The sequence below is a fragment of the Ctenopharyngodon idella genome, chromosome 1 (assembly GCF_019924925.1).
Source record: "Ctenopharyngodon idella isolate HZGC_01 chromosome 1, HZGC01, whole genome shotgun sequence".
In the NCBI taxonomy this organism is placed as follows: domain Eukaryota; kingdom Metazoa; phylum Chordata; class Actinopteri; order Cypriniformes; family Xenocyprididae; genus Ctenopharyngodon; species Ctenopharyngodon idella.
Window position 1 is genome coordinate 27,859,059 of NC_067220.1, and position 23,516 is coordinate 27,882,574.

The 23,516-nt window shown below is 36.9% G+C and overlaps 1 protein-coding gene across 4 annotated transcripts; it reads left to right on the forward strand.

Moving 5' to 3' along the window:
* Positions 1–1,426: 1,426 nt before the first annotated feature.
* On the forward strand, positions 1,427–23,407 carry sts (steroid sulfatase (microsomal), isozyme S). 4 transcript variants are annotated; one of them, XM_051890208.1, is made up of 11 exons: positions 1,435–1,840; positions 2,309–2,381; positions 2,698–2,851; positions 3,165–3,286; positions 3,996–4,118; positions 10,960–11,374; positions 15,067–15,203; positions 18,779–18,916; positions 19,048–19,207; positions 19,498–19,619; positions 21,274–23,407. In XM_051890208.1, the coding sequence occupies exons 1-11, from the start codon at positions 1,763–1,765 to the stop codon at positions 21,660–21,662; spliced, it is 1,911 nt and encodes a 636-aa protein (XP_051746168.1). In that variant the 5' UTR covers positions 1,435–1,762; the 3' UTR covers positions 21,663–23,407. The 4 variants fall into 4 exon arrangements, with proteins under 4 accessions (XP_051746197.1, XP_051746168.1, XP_051746177.1 ...); XM_051890217.1 differs by lacking the exon at positions 2,309–2,381 and having other exon boundaries at positions 1,438–1,840; XM_051890226.1 differs by lacking the exons at positions 1,435–1,840; positions 2,309–2,381 and adding an exon at positions 2,391–2,415.
* Positions 23,408–23,516: the final 109 nt, after the last annotated feature.

Below are 23,516 nucleotides of genomic sequence, written 5' to 3' on the forward strand. Positions count from 1 at the left end.
GAGCAAAAGAATAGAACAGAAAAATAAACAATCAATGGAAAATTCTGCCAGATTGGGAGAATCAAAAAACAGAAATTAATTGAAAATTCCGGGTTCTATACAGCACGTTAAAGGAATAGTTCACCCAAAAATGAAAACGGTGTCATTTACATTTCTTTCTTTTGTCTGTGGAACACAAGAGAAGATATTTTAAAGAAAACTATGAATGAAATATAATGAAATGAGCCAATTTCACTATATCATACTTTTTAAAAAATTAAAAATTGTGTAAACTCAATAAGTGACCATATTAAGCTAAACTTAAACCGAATGAGTTGCAACAGATTTCTAGTTCCCAGCATGCTTTGGGTCAGACTGTATAAGGAGAATAAATGTTGTAATTAAGTGTTATTTTGCGTGTTTTTGCACACGATTAATATAGGGAGAAATGGGTTAGTGTTTAATATTATGTTATCTTTCTTTATTCATAGGGTTTCAATGTAGGGTTTTTTTATGTAGTTTTGTAGGGGTTACCATTGTGGTGAAGAGTAGAGCTTCTGCTGAAGATGGACTGTAGAACTCTGAAAATGCTGAATGTTGATTAATTGCATATGTATAAGTGTGAAGTGATAGTCTTTTTGCTAATTACATTAGCACATAAGTGCTATTTACTAGTAATTGACTGTTAAATAATTGAGTTAATATGTTCATGCAATCAAATTGTTTAAGTTGGTTTAGTCAAGAATTCAATTTAATTGAAATTAACATGATTGTGTTGTGTTTTTAGTCATTGTTAGGCATTATATTGTCAAGGATGTTACAGAATTTTAACATGGCTCCAGTCACTTCCATTGAGTGCCTCGCTGTATCCAGTTTTTTTTTTTTTTTTTTTTTTTTAAAGGAAGGACTAGGCTAATTTAATATTTTTTTTTTGGTAATCATTACACCACAAGAGGTGTCGATTGCTGAACCCAGAATATTCCTGAGCTGAACAGCGTGAGACTGCTGCAGTTTGTGTGAAATAGATCTGTAGGTTGACATTGCATCCTGCTAAGCCTAATATAAAAGAGAAAAAACTCAAAACACATTTCCACTGAGGGAGCTCATTCACCATCAACGCACACGATCCCAGCACAATGAGATAAACCTCAAAAGAGCTAATTTCAGAGCAATTTCTGTCAGTCTCTGATGTGCCAGCTTTAAAAGTTAAAATTTAAATATTATGCTAATATGCGACGGGATTATCGGTTGCAAACGGTGTTTTGACAGGCTTGTCATAGCATGATCTCTTAACTGTCATGAAAACGGTAGACCACGCAAATCCTGATTCAGGGTGGAGTGACTTTCTTTTGTATTAAAAACGAGCAAGAGGTGGCGCTATTTCACTTAAAATCTATAATTATGATCTCTAAGTATGTTGCGGCAGGCAAACAAAAAACGAAAGTCTTTCTTATATGTTAGCAGAAGCTTGAACCAAAGACCATTTCGTCGGGGAGAAAATTACTGCTGCTAATCAGAGAATGCACAGGAACAACATCGCAAATGCCTGACTTTTCCGGGTCCTTTGTGGCCATTTTATTTTAGTGTTTCATTCGAGTCAAGCTGAAAGTGCTTTGTTTAGGACATATAGAAGATTAAAGGTCAAAAGTGTTAATTAGGCTATAAAAAGTCATTTCCGCGCTAGCAGTTGCCCAATCAATGCGTGAACATGCTTGAAGCACGTGATCTTGTGCTCAGCTTCCTTATATCGTGAACGTAATGTTTGTTTACACTGGACAAGAGCATGTTATGCATTAACTGTCATCTGACTAATGTTTCTGTCAGCCGTCAGATGATTTCTTTCTCGTCCCGGGTGTATCAGGTAGGCAGACAGTCTGTTTTAGGATGAAAAAATATAATATTTAGTCTGTATTTAAAACGTATAGGCTAGTTCAGCATTTCAGTATTCAGGAATGCAAAAATTTGATTATAAGTAGCCTATTGTAGATACACGAGCGGCCATTGCACTAGTGCACTCAGTAGTGACTTATAGCCTATATTGTTTTTAAACTCTCATAATGTTACTGACTACCATTTAGCAGTTTTTTCGAGTATCCAGCAGTGTTGCTATTGTTAACAAAAACTAAAACTATTAAAAATCGCTTTCGGTAATTGAAATAAAGTAAAATACAAATATTGGACTTGAAATATTGATTTCTTTGAAAAAAATTCAAATCATGCCTTGTCAACTAACAAAAACAAAATAAGTTTTGTAAGTTGAAGTACTAAAATTAGTAGAAATAAACCTAAAATAAAAATATTATTGTTATTTTAACCTTTATTTTACCAGGAAAAGAAGCACATTGAGATTACAAATCTCCCTTACAAGAGCGTCCTGGCCAAGATTGACAGTAACACAGCTCGTGTGGGTTTAACAGATATCATTCATCCATACCTGTAAATATATGAAATAAATGAAAGCAAAATAGAAAAAAAAAAAAAAAAAAAAAAAAACATAAAAATAATAAAAGCACCTAACAAAATGACTAAAACTTAAACTGAAAATATAGAAATAAAAGCTTCAAAATGTTAATAAATACTACTGTACATATGCTGTAATAAAATAGCACTGGCCTTAAACTAGACCCCTATATTTTATTTGGAGTTTTAATTCAGTTTAAACATGTGGAAGGACATGTTCTTCTATTTTTTGTTTTTGTTAACTTCTTTCTATTTCAGGGTGTATAATGAAATCCCTTCTATGGATCCTGTGCACTCTTGGCCTGCTTCTCTGTACTGATGCACAGAGTGGTACAAAACCTAATTTTGTCTTTATGATGGTGGACGATTTGGGAATTGGAGACCTTGGATGCTACGGAAACACAACTCTCAGGTTTATTAATAAAATTCAGGAAATCCACACTAGCTGGCTGCCTATAGACATGTTATGTGAATATCTCCTACATTTTAGCTGTTATGTGCTCTGCATATGAAGTAGTGTACATTAATGCTAGAAGTGTCAAGTCAGTTCCCACAGAATTAAATGTTGCCCATGCAAGCAAAGTAGATTTGACATGCAGGGGATTTTCCTTTTGATAGGTTCATATATGTTTCAAAGTTGAAGAAAGTTTTGGTCCCAGATGAATAGACATCTCTCTCACAAGCATAATGAGACTGTGTTGTATTGTGGTTGTCCTGGCCTGCAGGACGCCTAACATTGACAGACTGGCCCTGGAAGGGGTGAAACTGACCCAACACATAGCTGCTGCACCGCTCTGCACTCCCAGCAGGGCAGCCTTCCTCACAGGCAGATACCCTATCCGATCAGGTCAGTCCTGGAGTTACTGCTGAAATAAGCAATATGTGCTGTTTTTAAAGGCTTGTTGAGATATGTGTTTAAAACACTTCTGTATGTGAGAGATTTCTGCTAAATAGCAGGACAAATAATAATATTATTATTATTTGTCCTGTTTATCAGGAATCACTCATATACATAAGTGTTTTTAACAGTACAGTAAGTTACAATAATAATAATAAAATAATATAATATTATTATTATTAGTAGTAGTAGTAGTAATGGGGGGCACAGAGGTTAGAATTAAAGGGTTAGTTCACCCAAAAATGAAATTTCTATCATTAAGTATTCACCCTCATGTCGTTCCACACCTGTAAGATCTTCGTTCATCTTTCACTCAGCTGTGCATCAGTTCATTTCGATTGACTTTGTTACTTTTTTATTCCGACTGGGCTACTAGTCCAATTACAATTGGTTTATTAGGGTCCATGTAAACGCAGCTTGTATTGCAAAACACTTTTGCTGCTATTGAGATTAGATACGGGTAAGGTTAGGGACAGGTTCAGTAGTATGGGTAGGTGTGAAAGAAGGGTTAACAATGTGATTATAGATGCAATTACAGCATAATTATGCATAATTTACTGTTATTACCATAGTAAATACATGTTGTAACATTTAACTATGACACCTTAAAAGCAGTTCATGTGCACATGATTGATTTTTTTTTTTTTTTTTTTTTAAGGTATGGCAGCACAAGGCCGTATGGGAGTTTTTCTCTTTTCTGCATCGTCAGGAGGCCTTCCACAAGAGGAAATCACCTTTGCCAAGGCTGTCAAAGGGCAAGGCTATTCCACTGCTGTAATTGGTATGTTACTTGCATACACATCCAGCGTTAGCGTCAAATCTGGCAGGTCATGTCAGTCAAGCTCGCATCAGCTGACTCCCAGGTGATTACGTCTACCTATAAGAATACGACGCCTATCACAGCATTCATATATAAGCTCCTCAGTATTATCAGCAGCTTTCTCAGGAGCTAATTACCATCCTCCATCCCTAGCTCCTCCTCTCTTCAGTCAGGATTGGCCTTATGATTCCCCTGAATTAGACTAATTCTTGAAATATGTGTACATGTTAAATTATTGACATTAATTATATCTGCATATTGGTTCCGTTCTGTTTACCCTAGGGGGGTTATTGCTGCTCTCCCTGCTCTTATCCATGCTAGGCTGCATGGATGCGCACGGAGTTCTTGCCCAGAACAGAACCATACCGCCAATACAAACTCTATGCAATTATCAATCATATTTAATGATAGTGGTCCTGACAGAACTGGTTATATTGTAACAGAGTCCTGTGCAGTATGTCACTGTGGGAAATGCCTCGAACGTGATCAACGACAATACATGTGGTGGCTGACCGACAGGTCACGACAATGACACGGGAGCTCCACCTCCTGTCCCTGCCTTCACCTACCATTGCACAATCCTTATCATATCTCTTTTTCTTTTTGACTGCAAGGGGGGAAGTGTGGTGAAACCAGTATTATAAGAGAATTGGAGGTATACCATACCTTAAAGTGTAACTTCGCCAATTATCAACCCACACTTTGTATTTTTATGTCAGTAGTATATGTAAACAAACAACATTTACTCCTCCTCTGTGTTACCTGGGGTGTATAAACTTTGCGTATACGCAAAAAAGGCATTGAATTGTGCGTATGCAATTTTCCACGCACATATCTGGATTTATAGAAAATAAACTTAGCATAAACATAAGCGCACTGTCTGCACACTCTAAACCTTGTGTACGCATTCTTTTACTAGAGTGAGTGAAGTAATGAAGTAAACTGAATGAATATAAACTGTTTTCATTTTAATATACACATTTAGATTAAATATTCCACACTCATTAATTGAGATAAGCACTGAAATTACATAAAGTCATTATAAGAATTAGAAAGTTAAACAAAAATTATATGAATTTAGAAATATTTGTAGTGGATGCGCTTTTCCTGTGGCATGCTGCTTTTTATTGGCAGCGACGAGTACTAGGCGCATTATCATTATTCTTTAAACTAAATTGCAGAACTCATGTTCTGAGAAAATATTTCTCATAAGAACAATGATCAATGATGCTCACTTTTGTTCGATGGTAGAACGGTCCATTGGCCAGTTTAATAGGTTTGATGACAAAACTGTACAACCACTGCTGCATGGAGGTGTGCTGTTGATGTCATGTGCAGGTATCCTTAGTATTTAAAGCATAGAATTTGAAGGAAACTGTAAGATTTGCACGTTTTACGTTTAAAATGTTTTGTTAATGACGTGTTGTTTACCTTATAGGTAAAATTACATACATTTTATTTGTTTAAATTAAAAATACTATTTGGCCAGTGGAAAAGAATGAGAATAACTCTTCTCTGAAAAGTATTTAATACAATTTTGCTTTTTCAGATATTTTGATATTCTAAAACAAGACAAGCTTACTAAATGATTTTTAGCAATCTAATGTACTGCACAAATGGCATTTATAGTCCATATCTCATATTTTCCTAACGTCTTGTACTATTAAACATGGTATCACGCGGATGGGAATATACATATGGAAATGATGCAGATGAGGATATGCATAGTAAAACTAGGCGTTGTAAGCTCCATATGGTTATTTCAGGGAAGAGATGGGGTGGAAATGCATGTACTCACAATCTTCTGCTGACTGGGTTTTATAAAGGGAATTTTGCGCAGGTTCTGGTAAAATCTATCTTTTGTGCGTACACGCACTTTTGGGATGAAATCTACGTAAAGTTTTATACACAAGGCCCCTGGACCGAGAAATTCACGATTATTTGTCAGCAAAAGTCCAAAACTTCTGACAGCTCCAGGGCTTTCATGAAAACTACACATTATACTTTCACATTTTTGTATCCCTGCCTACCAGTAGTCGATGGACAGAAGGTTATCAACAGAAGTGTTATTGAAGGGTAGAAGTGTTTATCACTGAAAATTATATTGTCTACTTATATTGTATACTTTGTCTTCTCTTTAAAGAGCATTATGGTAAAAAATTGAACATTATGGCAACAGCTTTTTTTTTTTTTTTTTTGCCAGCGGTGAAGTAATATTTTGGTATCTAATTATAAACAGCGCCACATTCTAGAACTCATATTCTAGGTATTCCAGTAGTTGGGCTATCATCTCGTCGTGTTTGTATAAATCAAAACAATAAATTCCATATATAAATTTATTTTTAAACACAGAATGGTGCAGTAATATACAGCCTGTAAAATCTCGTAATTAATTGCAGTGATGCCCAAGTTAACTTGACGCTTATATCTTTGGACTGATTATAGAGTACGTCCATAATGTAGAGTGATTGCTTAAGCCATCCTGGGGTTACAAGCTCGCGCTAATGTAATTTAATATCACTAATTCTTTAGACATGGAACAAAAGGATGTCCAGCAATTTTTCTTGCTATTAGTTTTAAAAAATAGCATAATTTCCACCTATAAAATAATCCAAGATTGAATGTTAGAATGTTACAACACATACCATTTTATTGTATTATTTCTATATTTCATTAAAATTGTTACATCAATACTAAAGACCAATGTTCTCATACCACAATTTAATACTTCATATAGATTTATTAGTGTATCCATCCATCCACTAGTTTTCTCAATATTTATTTAAAATATTAGATATAAAATTTGTATCTGACTATATGTTGACACATTAAATAATGGCAAGGAAAAGCACCTTTGTGAGAAAATGGAATAAGCAGATGGTTGCTCCAAAACACATTTAGCTAATTTATGATACATAATTTTTCATCATTTATTTATTTATTTATTTTTTCACTTTTGCAGTTTGTGTTGTCCTGTGTATCAAAATCAGTGATACCACGTGAAATACCACTGGATCAAAAGCCAGCAGCTCCACAGACGGGCAGCTAAAGAATTAGTGGCTCATCTCAGGGACAAATGTGGGTTTGCACGCCAGTGGGGTACAGTGACGGAGCATGCAGCTCGCTGACTGACTTTGCAGGAATCAGTGCAAGCTCTAAAGCTGTCTTTAGGAAAAGTAGATGCTTTTCATCTTTTGTAGGAAATCAATGTTTGGTTAAAAAGGGGATTGAGGGAGTGTGTTCCACAGTTAGATCCCAGGATGGTTTTAGTGTTTTTTAAACGAAGTGCTTCATAAAATGGCATATCCGTATCTCTCTCACACTTGAGTCACCAGTTGATTAGTGTCACACATAATGAATGGGAATGTGCATTCCTCCACTTAACTGCCAAACTGCGCAGCTGTGGCAAGTGGTTGTCCCCCTGCTGATTTATGCATTCCACCTCTGTGGTGTTGTCTGATCTGACCAGAGCGCAATGTTTTCAGTGAAAGTGTGAGTTTCAACACCAGAAACAAGAATAATTCAAGATAATTCATGTTTCTCCATTAAAATTATGGTGGCCATAACCTCTTCACTGTTCTGCCCTCAAACTCAGGCTGTCAGCAAATGAGTGCTCATGTTTATCGACTTTCCTCAGTGAAGCTGTTGCTCACTAGATTGCAGTTCTTAGAAATAAGTGGTCTTGCATGCAGACTAAAGAATCTGTCAACTGACAGTTGAGGTGAGGGCAGGCACACAAATACTGCTGCTGTCCATTGCAGAAACTCTGTCATTTGCAATAACCCCAAGAGATTAACAGCCTATGTCAAGGCCATTAGGCCCAACAGACAAAGGCACATCCTGAAGGAATCTGCTTGTCCCTTCCCCATTCTGAGAGGATGTGCAGAGAAGCAGATTGTTTAAATAAGCGGACACTCTGAAAACGACATTTCTCAAAGCCACCTTTAACACCCAAAGGGCGAGAGAGAGACCGAAAGGTATTGTTTGATATTTGTGAGTCTGTTGTCTCTGGCAAACCTGGGAAACTTGTTGTTCAATCTGGTGCACTTTGAAGAGCAAAAGTAATAGGTTTAACTTATTTTCGATGAGCAAATTGAATAGGGTAAAACAATAACTTTGTATTGACTTGTACCTGGACTTCAAACTTCCTTTTATTTGTGATAGCGTCTTAGTTCACATTACATACACACTGGTGTTTTTAGGAAGCCAAGCAATTTGAATAATAATAATAATAATGATAATGATAATTGTATTTTTTTTTTTTTTTTTTTTAAATATTATGACTGAGCCATTTTCTATAGTGAGATATAGGGCCCAATCATACACCCGGTGGCGATGCGGCAATGTGGCGCCAGGCGCGACAAGTGTTTTTTGCTAGTTTCAGCCCGACGCAGTTATCATTTTCACGTCCTGCGCCACGTTTCTTTTAAATAGCAAATGCATTTGCGCCCATTTGTGTGCCTATGGGCATGCTGGTCTGAAAACAAGGTGTGTTCAGGGGCATTGTTGGTGCGTTGCTATTTTGAGGCAACTGAAATAGACTGTGCCATTGACCAACTGGAACCTAGTCTAAAGTCAATGGCGCAATATTTTTTTTGTTATTTAAAGAGCGCGTTAGTAATATGTGCCTATAGGCACGTACACTCTGCTTATTACACACACAGGGACGCGCAGCAGCACACAAACATGTCAAATATTAAAAATAAAGGATTACAATGTAAAAATTATTATTGTGTGCATAAAGATAAAAAATGCTTTGATGGAATCTGGTTTGTCCCGTAGATGGTCTGCTCGCACGCTTTAACCTCACACACGAGCAGATCTGTTTCCTTGCTAGAGAAGCATTCAGTTTTTTCTTGCAAATTCCGCCATGTAAATAGCGAATCCGCCATGGTGTGAGCGCAACTGACTTTTAAAGGGAATAGGAGATGAGAATCTGATTGGTTTATTGCATGTTATGCCCTAAAACACACCCATTACTCCTTAAAGGGTTAGTTCACCCAAAAATGAAAATTCTGTCATTAATTACTCACCCTCATGTCGTTCTACACCCGTAAGACCTTTGTTTTTCTTTGGAACACAAATTAAGATATTTTTGATAAAATCCGATGGCTCAGTGAGGCTTGCATTGCCAGCAAGATAATTAACATTTTCAAGCCCAGAAAGCTACTAAAGACATATTTAAAACAGTTCATATGAGTACAGTGGTTCAACCTCAATGTTATGAAGCGACGAGAATACTTTTTATGCACCAAGAAAACAACAACAAAATAACGACTTTATTCAACAATATCTAGTTATGGGCGATTTCAAAACAACGCTTCATGAAGCTTCGAAGCTTTTCGAATCTTTTGTTGTGAATCAGTGGTTCGGAGAGCATATCAAACTGCCAAAGTCACGTGACTCAATAAACGAGGCTTTGTTACATGATAAGTGTTTTGGAATTTCAGTGGTTCACCACTGGGGGAGGCGTGACTTTGGCAGTTTGATATGTGCTCCGAACCACTGATTTGAAACAAAAGATTCATAAAGCTTCGAAGCTTCATGAAGCAGTGTTTTGAAATCGCCCATCACTAGATATTGTTGAATAAAGTCGTTATTTTGTTACTTTTGGTGCACAAAAAGTATTCTCGTTGCTTCATAACACTAAGGTTGAACCACTAGTCACATGAACTTAAATACGTCTTTAGTAGCTTCCTGGGCATTGAAAGTGTTAATTGTCTTGCTTGCAATGCAGGCCTCACTGAGCCATCGGAGTTTATAAAAAATATTTTAATTTGTGTTCCGAAGATGAACGAAGGTCTTACGGGTGTGGAATGACATGAAGGTGAGTAATTAATGACAGAATTTTCATTTTTTGGTGAACTAACCCTTTATAAGAGAATATGGACAACCCTTTTAGACCATGCGCAGGGCGCGCCGACCATTTTTCCCATCTTTAAACTAGCACAAGTGGATTCGGACATGCCCTAAGTGCACTTGCAGCGTGCGTTTTAGACCATGGGCTTAGATCGTTAAAATAGGGCCCAAGGTCTATATTCACGCTGCCAGTATTTGGGATTGACAACTGCATTTACTTAAATGTGTGAGTCTTGAAATATTCCATTCAAACAGCAGCTTAAAGTAGTGTCTCAAATTCTGTCTGTATGAACGTGCAACGGGAGTTAAGCCCGTGTTCTCTTATCAGTAACCATAGCGGCAGTGACCAAAGTAATATCAAAGATGGCGACGTCCATAAAACTTTCGACATGATGAGTCCAATCGAGCTGTGAGTTCATCTGTCAAATCTTCATTAACCAACAGCAGCTTTTATATCTGGGTGGAGAGCAGAGCATTTGAGCCATGCGAAGGTAGAACAAAAACTGGCTTGAACAGCTCCGGTGACTGGATCTAAAACGTTCAGATGACACAGAGCTCATATCTCCATCGTTGTAAGTTACCGAAAGCACAGCTACACGAAAACCCACAACACACGGTAGACTTGTGTTTGTGCAGAGCAGAGTGTCTCTCTCGCACTGTATGATGCGACAGACAACTAGTTGTCCAGTGCAATTGGTGAGTCCTGAAAATTTACAGATGTGCATTCGGTTATGCGGTTGTCACTCCCATAAATAACTGAACTGTGTGTGAACATAGGGACTCAAATACAGAACAGACAACCGTATTCTGCTGCTGTGTGAACGTGGCCATTGAATGAACGTTAGAATAAGAAACATTCAATACTAATGCATTTTGTTTTGCTTTAATATAATTTTTTGCCAGCCATCAATTGCTGATTTTTGTAAATACATTTTTTTTTTAGGGAAATGGCACCTGGGTCTCAACTGTGAAGACAGTGCCGACTACTGCCACCATCCTAAATCTCATGGCTTTGACTACTTCTATGGCACCATTATGACGCACCTTCGGGACTGCCAGCCTGGACATGGCTCTGTCTTGTATCACGTCCGTGCTCACATTCCATACAAAGCCCTTGGTATTGGTCTGGTTTCCCTGGTGTTACTCCATATTAGAGGGACAATAACTGTGACCAGGAAGGTAGTTTTTGGTTTTCTGGTCCTGGTAGGGGTGTTGGTGAGTGTCTTTGGTGTGTTGTTGTACACATTCCCCAATCTAAATTGCTTTGTCATGCGAGGGACGGAGATTGTTGAGCAACCATATACATCAGAGAACCTCACTCAAAGGATGACCAGTGAAGCCATAGAGTATCTGGAAAGGTATGTGTCTACTTTTTATATCCATGTTAAAGTACAAAAAGCTTTCATAGGTACTCAAATTGAGCTTAGCAAATGCAGTGACTGAAATAATATAAAAGGAAATTGTCAATCCATTTAGAAAGGTCTGTATTGAAATTGAAGGTCTTGCTTAAGCCTTTGCATTATTAATTTCATTAACCCTCTGACTTCACCCAAAAAATGAAATTCTGTCATTATGTACTCATTTTCATTCCAAACCTGTATTACTCTTTTTTTTTTTTTTTTTTTTTTCTCTGTGGTACATAAAAGGAAATATTTTGAAGAGTATACTTGCTCTTGTAACTACAATGAATGGGGGAAAAATGTTGAAGTACACTGCACATCTTTTTAATTTCAATTCGGAACAGATTTAAAAACACCAGGAATCAAACACTTGCTGACTTTGAAAATGATACAGAATTATATAAAATTATAGAGAAAAGCTGGGCTTAAAAACTGCCCTAAACGATTGAGGATCACACACGTCCAGAATTTTAAGTCGTTCCAAACACAAACTCACGCAGAAGCATGTGCCTTGTTGCTTCTAGGAGACTCATGACAAAAGAAAAGCAGTATGTGTCCTAAAATTGGCTCAAAATATCAAACATGTTTGAAATCCTCTGTCTAAATGGAATCAGTCTGAACCTAAAAAAACAGAAAAAAACAAACAACAACAACAAAAATAAAGACAACATATGTGCCCATCATACACTAAGGGTCAGCCTTAGTATTTTTGCGGCCCTGAGCAGATTTTAAAAATGAGGCCCATCTACCTACAGCAAACTTTTATTTTTTTAAAGCAAACTTTAAGTTTATTGGCAGATAGTTTTGTTTGTTTTAAGCTCAAAGCTTGTTAAATTATGATAAATTCTTCTGAGACATCATCTTATGTCAGTTTGCTTCTCATAAAATTGTATTATACTGAAATATTTGTAATAGAAAAATAATGATGATTTTTATAGCATGGGACTTAAGCTTTCTTGAGGATTATTCATTTTATTACAATATATAGAGATACAGAAAGGCACAGTTATGTATGTGATGTATCAAATTTTCATATCACAATAACTGCTGAAACTTTTATCACTGTATTGAATTACATTATAAAAATACAGATTGAAAAAAATAAACTTCAGTGCTTCAGTGCAGTCCTCTCAATAACAAGTTTAGTATTTTTTTTCATATATATAATATATATATATACACACAGGTGCTGGTCATATAAAAAAGTTGATTTATTTCACTAATTCCATTCAAAAAGTGAAACTTGTATATTATTTTCATTCATTACACACAGACTGATATATTTCAAATGTTTATTTCTTTTAATTTTGATGATTATAACTGACAACTAAGGAAAATCCCAAATTCAGTATTTCAGAAAATTAGAATATTGTGAAAAGGTTCAATATTGAAGACACCTGGTGCCACACTCTAATCAGCTAATTAACTCAAAACACCTGCAAAGGCCTTTAAATGTCTAGTTCTAGTTCTGTAGGCTACACAATCATGGGGAAGACTGCTGACTTGACAGTTGTCCAAAAGACGACCATTGACACCTTGCACAAGGAGGGCAAGACACAAAAGGTCATTGCAAAAGAGACTGGCTGTTCACAGAGCTCTGTGTCCAAGCACATTAATAGAGAGGCGAAGGGAAGGTAAAGATGTGGTAGAAAAAAAGTGTACAAGCAATAGGGATAACCGCACCCTGGAGAGGATTATGAAACAAAACCCATTCAAAAATGTGGGGGAGATTCACAAAGAGTGGACTGCAGCTGGAGTCAGTGCTTCAAGAACCACTACGCACAGACGTATGCAAGACATGGGTTTCAGCTGTCGCATTCCTTGTGTCAAGCCACTCTTGAACAACAGACAGCGTCAGAAGCGTCTCGCCTGGGCTAAAGACAAAAAGGACTGGACTGCTGCTGAGTGGTCCAAAGTTATGTTCTCTGATGAAAGTAAATTTTGCATTTCCTTTGGAAATCAGGGTCCCAGAGTCTGGAGGAAGAGAGGAGAGGCACACAATCCACGTTGCTTGAGGTCCAGTGTAAAGTTTCCACAGTCAGTGATGGTTTGGGGTGCCATGTCATCTGCTGGTGTTGGTCCACTGTGTTTTCTGAGGTCCAAGGTCAACGCAGCCGTATACCAGGAAGTTTTAGAGCACTTCATGCTTCCTGCTGCTGACCAACTTTATGGAGATGCAGATTTCATTTTCCAACAGGACTTGGCACCTGCACACAGTGCCAAAGCTACCAGTACCTGGTTTAAGGACCATGGTATCCCTGTTCTTAATTGGCCAGCAAATTCACCTGACCTTAACCCCATAGAAAATCTATGGGGTATTGTGAAGAGGAAGATGCGATATGCCAGACCCAACAATGCAGAAGAGCTGAAGGCCACTATCAGAGCAACCTGGGCTCTTATAACACCTGAGCAGTGCCACAGACTGATCGACTCCATGCCACGCCGCATTGCTGCAGTAATTCAGGCAAAAGGAGCCCCAACTAAGTATCGAGTGCTGTACATGCTCATACTTTTCATGTTCATACTTTTCAGTTGGCCAAGATTTCTAAAAATCCTTTGTTTGTATTGGTCTTAAGTAATATTCTATATTTTCTGAGATACTGAATTTGGGATTTTCCTTAGTTGTCAGTTATAATCATCAAAATTAAAAGAAATAAACATTTGAAATATATCAGTCTGTGTGTAATGAATGAATATAATATACAAGTTTCACTAATTGAATGGAATTAGTGAAATAAATCCAATAATAACAAAAAATAATAACAGTTATGTTAATAATTTGATTATAACATATATTGTATTCTCATATAAAATGAACCTTGAACATTAAAATGCAAAAGAACACAACTAGAAAGAACAATAATAAAGAATACAAAACGTTATCAACCGCTAAACTTTAATAATCTTATTATTAACAATCGTTACTGTCAGAACCCTCGGCATAGGGTCTCCTGAAATCTGTTAATTCTGACTGCCCCAAATCTGCACAAGTCTGTATTCCAGCTTCAAGGCTTTCAAGCTTCTAAAAAGACACAAACGCACCATAAAAGTGTAATTTTCAGTGAAAAATGACCAAGGTTTATTGCATGGCTTCAGAAGATCTGAAACGGATTTAAAATCATATGGACCACTTTTATGATACTATAATGGTTCTTTTGTGTCCTTTGAAGTTTGAACGCACCAGTTCTAATTTATTTTGTGAAAAAAAAATCTTCAAAATTTGTCATTTTGTGCTCCATGGAAGAAAGTCAGTCATAAGGGCTTAAGACGACATGTGGGTGAGAAAATAATGACAGAATTTGTTTTATTGAAATACAGTATCTCTCAGCCTCAATTCTTACCTGTATCACAGAGAATCAGTTTATTGGGAAATTGTGGTTTTCATCTGCAGAACCAATGAAAGATTCTTATATTAAATGATCAAGTTTAAATTCTCTCCTTGCACTATTGTATGCATTGTAAGGCACTGTAAGACATGTCATCAACAAAGCCTTATGAAAACTCGCATGAAAGCAAATCCCTTTCAGCCAGGCTCTGATCCTTGATCTGATGGGATAATACAACCCTGAAATAATGTGCTTTGTTTGTCCAATGGTAATGTAAGATGGAACATTAAGGGTTTTTTGTTTGTTTTGTTTTTTTTTCCACAGGAATTCAGAGAGGCCTTTCTTGCTCTTCTTCTCATTCATTCAAGTCCACACTGGACTTTTTGCCTCTCCTCTCTTCAGGGGGAAGAGCCAGCATGGCCTCTATGGTGATGCAGTCATGGAGGTAGACTGGAGTGTAGGTACTGAATGACTTTTGACTTTGCTTTGTCACAGAAATATGGTAAAAACTCACCTGCCTATAGCTTTCTAGCAACCTTTCAAACCTTAATTAGCTTGTTCAGGTGTGTTTGATTAGGGTTGGAGCTGAACTCTGCAGGACTGAGGCTCTCCAGGACCAGGGTTAGCCACCCTTGGCCTATAGGGATAGGGATAGTTCACCTAATAATGAAAATTCAGTCAGCATTTACTCACCCTCATGCCATTCCAAATCTGACTGAACTATCCCTTTAAAATCCCTAACATGGTATAACATTAAAGGGATAGTTCACCCAAACATGAACTGTCATCATTTACTCACCCTCATGTTGTTTCAAACCTGAATATGGGTGTATGATATTTTGAAGAATGTTGGTACAGTAATAAAACAGTTTTGGTGACCATTGACTTCCATTGTATGGATAAAATAAATATATATATATATATATATATATATATATATATATATATATATATATGTTCCGCAGCAGAAAGATAGTTATACAGAGATGACAAGAGGATGGGTAAAATAAATAATGACATAATCTTTTTATTTTTTCTATCCCATTAAAGGTTTAGTTCATCCAAAAATGAAAATTATCCCATAATTTACTCACCCTCAAGCCAACCTAGGTGTATATGACTTTCTTCTTTCAGCCAAACACAATCGGAGTTATATTAAAAAACATTCATGCTCTTCCAATGGAGTCGTATGGATTACTTTTAAGATGGATGGATGTGCTTTTTTGGGCTTCAAAATCTCTTCACTCCCACTATAAAGCTTGGAAGAGCCAGGATATTTTTTAATATAACTCCGATATTGTGTTTGGCTGAAAGAAGAAAGTCATATACACCTAGGATGGCTTCAGGGTGAGTAAATTATGAGAGAATTTTCACTAACCCTTTAAGAAAGCTGTTAAATGTGGCCAACTCCATATTAAAAGAATTCTCCACCCAAAAATAAAATTTCTCTTATCATTTATATATCATTTACCCTCATGCTGACCCAGATGCATATGACTAATTCATCTCTGTCCATATAATACAAGTATATGGCACTCCCAAAATAGATGCTTCAAAAATCTCACAGAGTAAACAGGGAATCCATAAGACCTGAGTTGATGAATCAAAATCTAAAGCAAAACTTAAGGTGTGTGTGTAAGAAAAATACAAACATTTTAAATATAAAGCATTGCTTCCGGCCAAGTGTCATACACTGGTTCATACGAGTTCACGGTCAACATAAACATCAGTGCAATGCAAAACTTGTGTGAGACATGATGATCCTCTGTGCTTCTGCGCCACTTTCATCATATTTCACAACATCCTGATGTAGTGCTTCACAGCGTTCTCATGACAGGCGCGTATGACAGTTGACCCGGAGTGATGGTTTATCGTTTAAAGTTGTATTTTCTTACACACACACACACACACACACACACACACACACACACACACACACACACACACACACACACACACACCCCTATCATTTGGCTTTAGAATACATTGATTCATCAACTGGGGTGGTATAGATTCCCGTCATGTTTATTTTTGTGGTATTTGAAGCATCAAATTGCATTATATGGACTCATAGAGATTATTTTTCTCAAAATCTTTGTTTGTGTTCTTCTGAAGAAAGAAAGTCATATACACGGGAATGCATGAGGGTGAGTAAATGATACGAGAATTTTAATTTTCTGGGTGGAGTATCACTTGAAGGCACATTGAACTCCACTCCTAGATTGCAACTGTTCTGCAGAGTGTATCTCCAACCAGCTCCAGAACACCTACCTGGAAGCTTCTAGTAATCCTAAAGACCTTAATTAGCTGCTTCAGATGTTTAATTAGGGTTGGAGCTAAACTGTGCAGGACAGTGGCCCTTCAGGAACTGAGTTTGACATCCCTGCTTTAAGGAAAATAGTTTTGAAATTAAATGTTTCAAGGTCATCAAACACTTATAGGTGTGGAGTTTTGGTTCCACATACTTTTGGTCTTACATTGTAAGTCATGGTATTAAGCTATATTCTCAAACTGAACTACATCTTTATGCTGTTTTTACATTTAATTAATCAGACTTATCAGATTTGCTAAATTTATCTTCTGAGGTAGCTGAGCCGAGAAAGAATTTATCACAAATCAATGAGAGTGTCCCTTAAAAGGGGACAATGAATGGTTTCTAAAAATGTCTATGAAGCTTTTTTTTTTTTCGTTTGTTTTTTTTGAAAAATGAGTAGTTACCATATAAATGCAATAAGGACATTGTTTATAGCACAGAATGGATAACGACATCACTGTTGCGTAACAGTGAACCTTTTTAAGAGAAGGACAGTTCTCTTAGTCATACTTGAGTGTTTGGGAGAATAAGCAGAAGGAATGAATTGATTCTGTTGCAAACAGCAAGCTGGTAACCAGATAATTGGATTGTGTTTTTAAGTCTTTGAGTTAACAAGATATTTTATGAAATGTATGTCTAGGCACAATTTAATTTTGTCTAGTATAATTCAAGTATTAAAGCATGAGCTTTAACCAACACATTCAGTCAATTGTATCAAAACCTTTGACCGGTAGAAAAAAAATGGCTGTTTTTGACAGACAGGTGAATTACTATTTAATGAAAAGTAACTAGATTTGCGTTTCCTGAAGGCATCAAATAATAGTGTTAATGTTTTGTGTTTAAATTTTAATCAAGTTTAAGCTTTGGTTCTATGTAAATGAAGTTCTGCATTAGAACTTTTGTCCATTTTGCTGTGTAATGGTGGCTATATAGAGGGTTAAAGGGATAGTTCACCTAAAAAAATCTGTCATCGTTTAAATGTCTCACTGGTTTTTCATCCATACCATGGAAGTCAATGGGAACCAAAACTGTTTGCTTAGCAACATTCTTCAAAACATGATCTTTTGTATTTTGCAGAATAAAGTCAAAGCCATGACAGAATTTTCATTTTGGGGTGAACTATCCGTTTAAATTCTGCAGATGCATGGAAAAAAAATACCAATTACAAATCAGAATGCAATTTTTTTTGTGTGTGTGTTTGTGCAATGACACTAGTGATCAATGGAGGATATTCAGAATGTATTCTTACATTTCTATTATAGAAAAAAAAGTTTAAAAAATACATTGACAAAACAACAAAGTTTGAATAGAGTAGTGCATGTTAAGTTTTTTCAACTGAACTGGTAGAATAAGCTTCCATCATCATTTCACTGATCTGCTAAAACAGTCACAACCTTCAAGAGACAAATGAAAATACACCGCTTCGGTCATCACTTAAAATTAAATCAAATAAAATGTAATAAGAGCACTTTCTATAAAACACAAAAACTGCTTGTGGTGTCTTAGTTGTAAGTTGGTTAAATAAAACTGTGTGCTACGTGTAGTGTTATAGGTTTAAACAAACCCAAAACGAGAATGATTGAGGAAAATCAGTACAGCACTGCATTGCACTGGAAGATCTCATTTATTTATTTATTTATTAGTAGTTATAGGTTGATTTTAGGATTTTAATATTAATCTTATTGTCAGTCTGACTTCTCACTATGCTGTTGCTGTTCTTAGGTCAAATCATGCAGACTCTGGAGCGCTTAAACTTAAAGCAAAACACTCTGGTGTACATGACTTCAGATCAGGGGCCTCACCTGGAAGAGATTTCCATCCACGGAGAAATGCACGGGGGTTACAACAGCATATACAAAGGTACTTTAAGGAGGGTTTGCCCATCCTTGTGAACAAAGCATCACATTTCAGCGTTATTTTCAGTTTTAAAGGTGAACAGTAACAATGTGCGATTTCACTTGCTCTGTTTCTTTATGCCCTCTCTTGAGCAGCTGGCAAGTCAACCAATTGGGAAGGTGGGATTCGGATACCAGGGATTCTTCATTGGCCAGGTGTCTTGCCTGCCGGGAAGGTCATTGATGAGCCCACTAGCAACATGGATATTTTCCCCACGGTGCTGAATTTAGCTGGTGCTTTAATACCCAGTGACAGGTGAGAATCTGTCGCCTAGCAACAAGATCTGCCACTCAAGGATTTGGTTACTGAGACAACAGATACAAGCTGCAGATGCCACTAATGGAGAGACAAATTGAAATATTTGGATGTACAGAAATCAATAGATTCAATTATGTTTTCAGCCACTTAATAAGATGAACATATGCCCAAATTAGCTAGTTAATATATAGAATAATGATGTTTTGTATTTTGGCCACCCAAACTGCTAAATAGACTCACTAAATAGGCTAGTAATTGCAGTGCATTACAACTTGTTTTCATTACAGAGTCATTGATGGCCATGATCTCTTGCCTCTGCTGCAAGGGCAAGTGGAGCGTTCTGAACATGAATTCATGTTTCATTACTGCAATGCCGAACTGAATGCTGTCCGATGGCACCCTCCTAACAGTGAGTCCTAATTGCACACCCACACTTCTACACTCTTATGAAGCAACTAATAACTATTTTGATCATCTTAATAATTACTTTAAGTAGTCTGTTAGTTGTAAAGTTTGCTTGTATCTCAAAATATTAGAATATTTACATTTGAGTTTCATTAAATGACCATCCCTACAGTATAAATTCCGGGTATCTTTTGTTCTTTGAAACCACACTAATGGGGAAGACTGCTGACTTGGCAATGGTCCAGAAGACAATCATTGACACCCTCCACAAAGAGAGTAAGTCACAGAAGGTCATTACTGAATGGGGTGGCTGTTTACAGAGTGATGTATCAAAGCATATTAAATGCAAAGTTGACTGGAAGGAAGAAATTGGGTAGGCAAAGGTGCACAAGCAACAGGGATGACCGCAAGCTTGAGAATACTGTCAAGTAAAGCCGATTCAAACACTTGGGAGAGCTTCACAATGAGTAGAATGAAGCCGGAGTCAGCGCATCAAGAGTCACCACACTCAGACATCTTTAGGAAAAGGACTACCAAGCCACTTCTGAACCAGAGACAACGTCAGAAGCATCTTACCTGGGCTAAGGAGAAAAAGAACTGGACAGTGAACAGTGGTCGAAAGTCCTCTTTTCAGATCAAAGTAAATTTTGCATTTCATGTTGAAATCATGGTCCCAGAGTCTGAAGGAAGACTGGAGAGGCACAGAATCCAAGCTGCTTGAAGTCTAGTGTGAAGTTTCTGAAGTCAATAATGATTTGGGGGGCCGTGACGTCTGCTGGTGTTGGTCCATTGTGTTTTATCAAGTGCAAAGTCAATGCAGCCATCTTCCAGGAGATTTTGGAGCACTTTATGCTTCCATCTGCTGACAAGCTTTATGGAGATGCTGATTTCCTTTTCCAGCAGGACTTTAGCATCTGCCCACAGTGCAAAAACCACTTCCAAGTGGTTTGCTGACCATGATATTACTGTGCTTTATTGGCCAGCCAATATGCCTGACCTGAATCTATGGGATATTTTCAAGAGAAAGATGAGAAACAGTCCATCCAACAATATACAGATGATCTGAAGGCTCAATAGTGCCTCAGCAGTGCCACAGGCTGATCACTTCCATGCCACACTTCACTGATGCAGTAATTTGTGCTAGGAGCAAGTCATTTGCTGTAATATGTCCTGCCGATCAAGTATTGAGTGCACAAAAGAACATACTTTAAAGAACTTGAACTTTTCTGTTTTGCAAATCCATTTTTTGATTGATCTTAGGAAATATTCTAATATTTTGAAATACTGGATTTTGGACTTTCATGAGCTGTATGCTCTAATCATCAAAATTTAAAATAAAAACTTTTGAAATGTTTTACTTTACATGTAGGGAATCTAGAATATATGAAAGTTTCATTTTTAAAAATAATTTATAATAAAAAAATGAACTTTTTGATGATATTCTAATTATATGACCAGCACCTGTGTGTGTGTATATATATATATATATATATATATATATATATATATATATATATATATATATATATATACAATCTGTGTAAAAATAACCATTTTTTATGGTTATATAACCTTTAGAGATATTTTACAGTAAACTATTGATACATGGATAGATAAACGAGATGATAATTTTAAAACTAGCTTTCCTGTTTTTCCAGGTAGTGCAATCTGGAAGGCCTTTTTCTTTACACCTGACTTCTACCCAGAGAACAGCTCTGCGTGCTTCCACACTCATATTTGCTTTTGCATCAAGCCATTTATCACATTCCATGACCCTCCACTGCTTTATGACCTGTTGAAAGACCCGTCAGAAAGCACCCCCCTAAGTCCAGACACTGAGCCCCAGTTCTACTCAGTTCTAGAGGTCATAAGGGCAGCAGTAAGCAGTCATACACAGAGTCTGAAGCCCGTCCCAATACAGCTTTCCCCTCTCCAAATAGTATGGAAGCCCTGGCTCCAGCCTTGCTGCTCTTCTCTCAGTCAGCTTTGCAGATGTGAACGAGATCATCAGATAGAGAAGCTACGACATGAGCTTCAAGAAGAATAGTCCGGTACTCAAAATCTTACACTTTAATGCATAAGAAGGGCATGTAATTCTTAAAGGGATAGTTCGCTCAAAAATGAAAATTGCCATCATTTACTCAACCTCATGTTGTTCCAAGCCCATATGTCTTTCTTCTGCGGAACACACACAAAAAAAGATATTTTGAAGAAATAACCAAACAGTTTTGGTAACCATTGGCAGAAAAAAAAGAAAAAGAAATCAATTATTTGGTTCGAAATGAGGGTGAGTAAATGATTTCTTTATTTTGGGGTGAACTATCTGTGACATTACCTGAAATAGGCAACTTAAAGGAGTGGTCCCACTTAACGTTGTTCACCAAATTTTCACTGGCGAAATGCAGTCATTTCAATAAGAATACGAAAGATTTCACAACAGGTTTAAGTTGGTCATGTGGATTCGCCACGCTAACCAACAGAAAGTGGTTTGAAAATGATATAATGCTATAATTCATATAATGCTACATGATTGACTATAGTGACAAAATTGAAATTTAGCTAATGTGATCACACCTTAATAGGTTAAATGTGGAACTTCACTGTAAACAATGTAAAGAACCATAAAGGCCCCGATACACTTCAAGTGAAATCAAAGAACAAACTGGTGCGATGTCATTAGAACAAAATCAGGTCAAAATGAAATTTGTTTCTGGAGTACGGCTTGCCAAAGAAAACTTTACAGAAAAGTTTGCTCTGGCTAGTAAACACTTCAAACTACCATTGGTCCGTGGTGATTATGTAATAGGTGTGAGCTGTGGCTCTGCTTTCTTTGACATGGAAATCTTCTCTGGTTCATTTTTTCTGTTCCATCCGTCAAGGTGAGACACGAGTAAAACATGAACGCAAGGTGCTTCTAGTTAAAAGCGACACTGACACTGATTTTCATTTTTAGTACTGTAAAGCTGATTGCTTTGAAGCAATCTTTTGTATAAAGTGCTATATAAATAAACGTGAAGTGAAGTGCCGCATTGCAGAGCCGGTGCAAACGTGCACTTCGCTATGATCAAAAACTTTCTTAACTGTTGTGTTGTTTTCACACTGTCATTTTTGTTGTGTGTTTATTTTGTTATTGAGAGGTAAGCGCGCAGCACATTAACATATCTAAATGCTGCTCACAGCAGTGCGGGCGGCGTAGGGATGTTCACTAAAAGTATATCGCTGCAAACGTTTTTCGAACATCTTTTTACCCATAAGCAAAAAGCGAAAAAGAATTTCGCTGTGAGTTTATTGGGGCCTTGATATTCTACTGAGGTTTTAAAGAAAGAGAAGAAAAGGTGGGGAAAACAATACTGCACACATTTTGTGCAGCCAGTTTTGTATCACAAGATCTAAGGTCATTTGTGGCAAGGGTGTTTGTAAGCGCAGCCAGAATCTCTGTTCTGAGTTCTGTATTCCTCCTAGTTTGGAGATGCATCATCCTGATTCAACAGCACAAGGTCAGGGATTTTGTGAAGCTGTAATTACTACCTTTATGCTCGTAAGCTTTGATCTAGCCTGCAACCGGTAACGACTCATACCCATAATGCCTCTTACAGGCTTTGGTGCTCTGAGGGTTTTTGTAGTATTTTTGGTATCCAATATGTTTTGCTTATTTTTGTGACTAATCAGGCTGCGCTGGATGGTTTGCCAGCCTTAAGAGGCTCTCCACGCTCTCAACATCATCTTCATTACACTAATCTCATCACATTTAAAAATGGTCTGTATCAGGAAATAAAAAGATGTTTTGCCTAATTTTTTAAGAGCCAGATGTGATATTTATTGGAATTATGCTGTACTTCATGGCTTGATGTATTTATCACTGTTTCTGGAATATTATACACATTTGCTAATCAGATATTGA

What these genes read in the sequence shown, in the direction of transcription:
- sts (XM_051890208.1), top strand. Translation starts at nt 1,763, where the DNA reads ATGTTATGCATTAACTGTCATCTGACTAATGTTTCTGTCAGCCGTCAG. An exon ending in GCCATAGAGTATCTGGAAAG is followed by an intron (nt 11,375 to 15,066) that starts GTATGTGTCTAC and finishes TTTTTTCCACAG; the next exon opens with GAATTCAGAGAGGCCTTTCT. An exon ending in TTACAACAGCATATACAAAG is followed by an intron (nt 18,917 to 19,047) that starts GTACTTTAAGGA and finishes TCTCTTGAGCAG; the next exon opens with CTGGCAAGTCAACCAATTGG.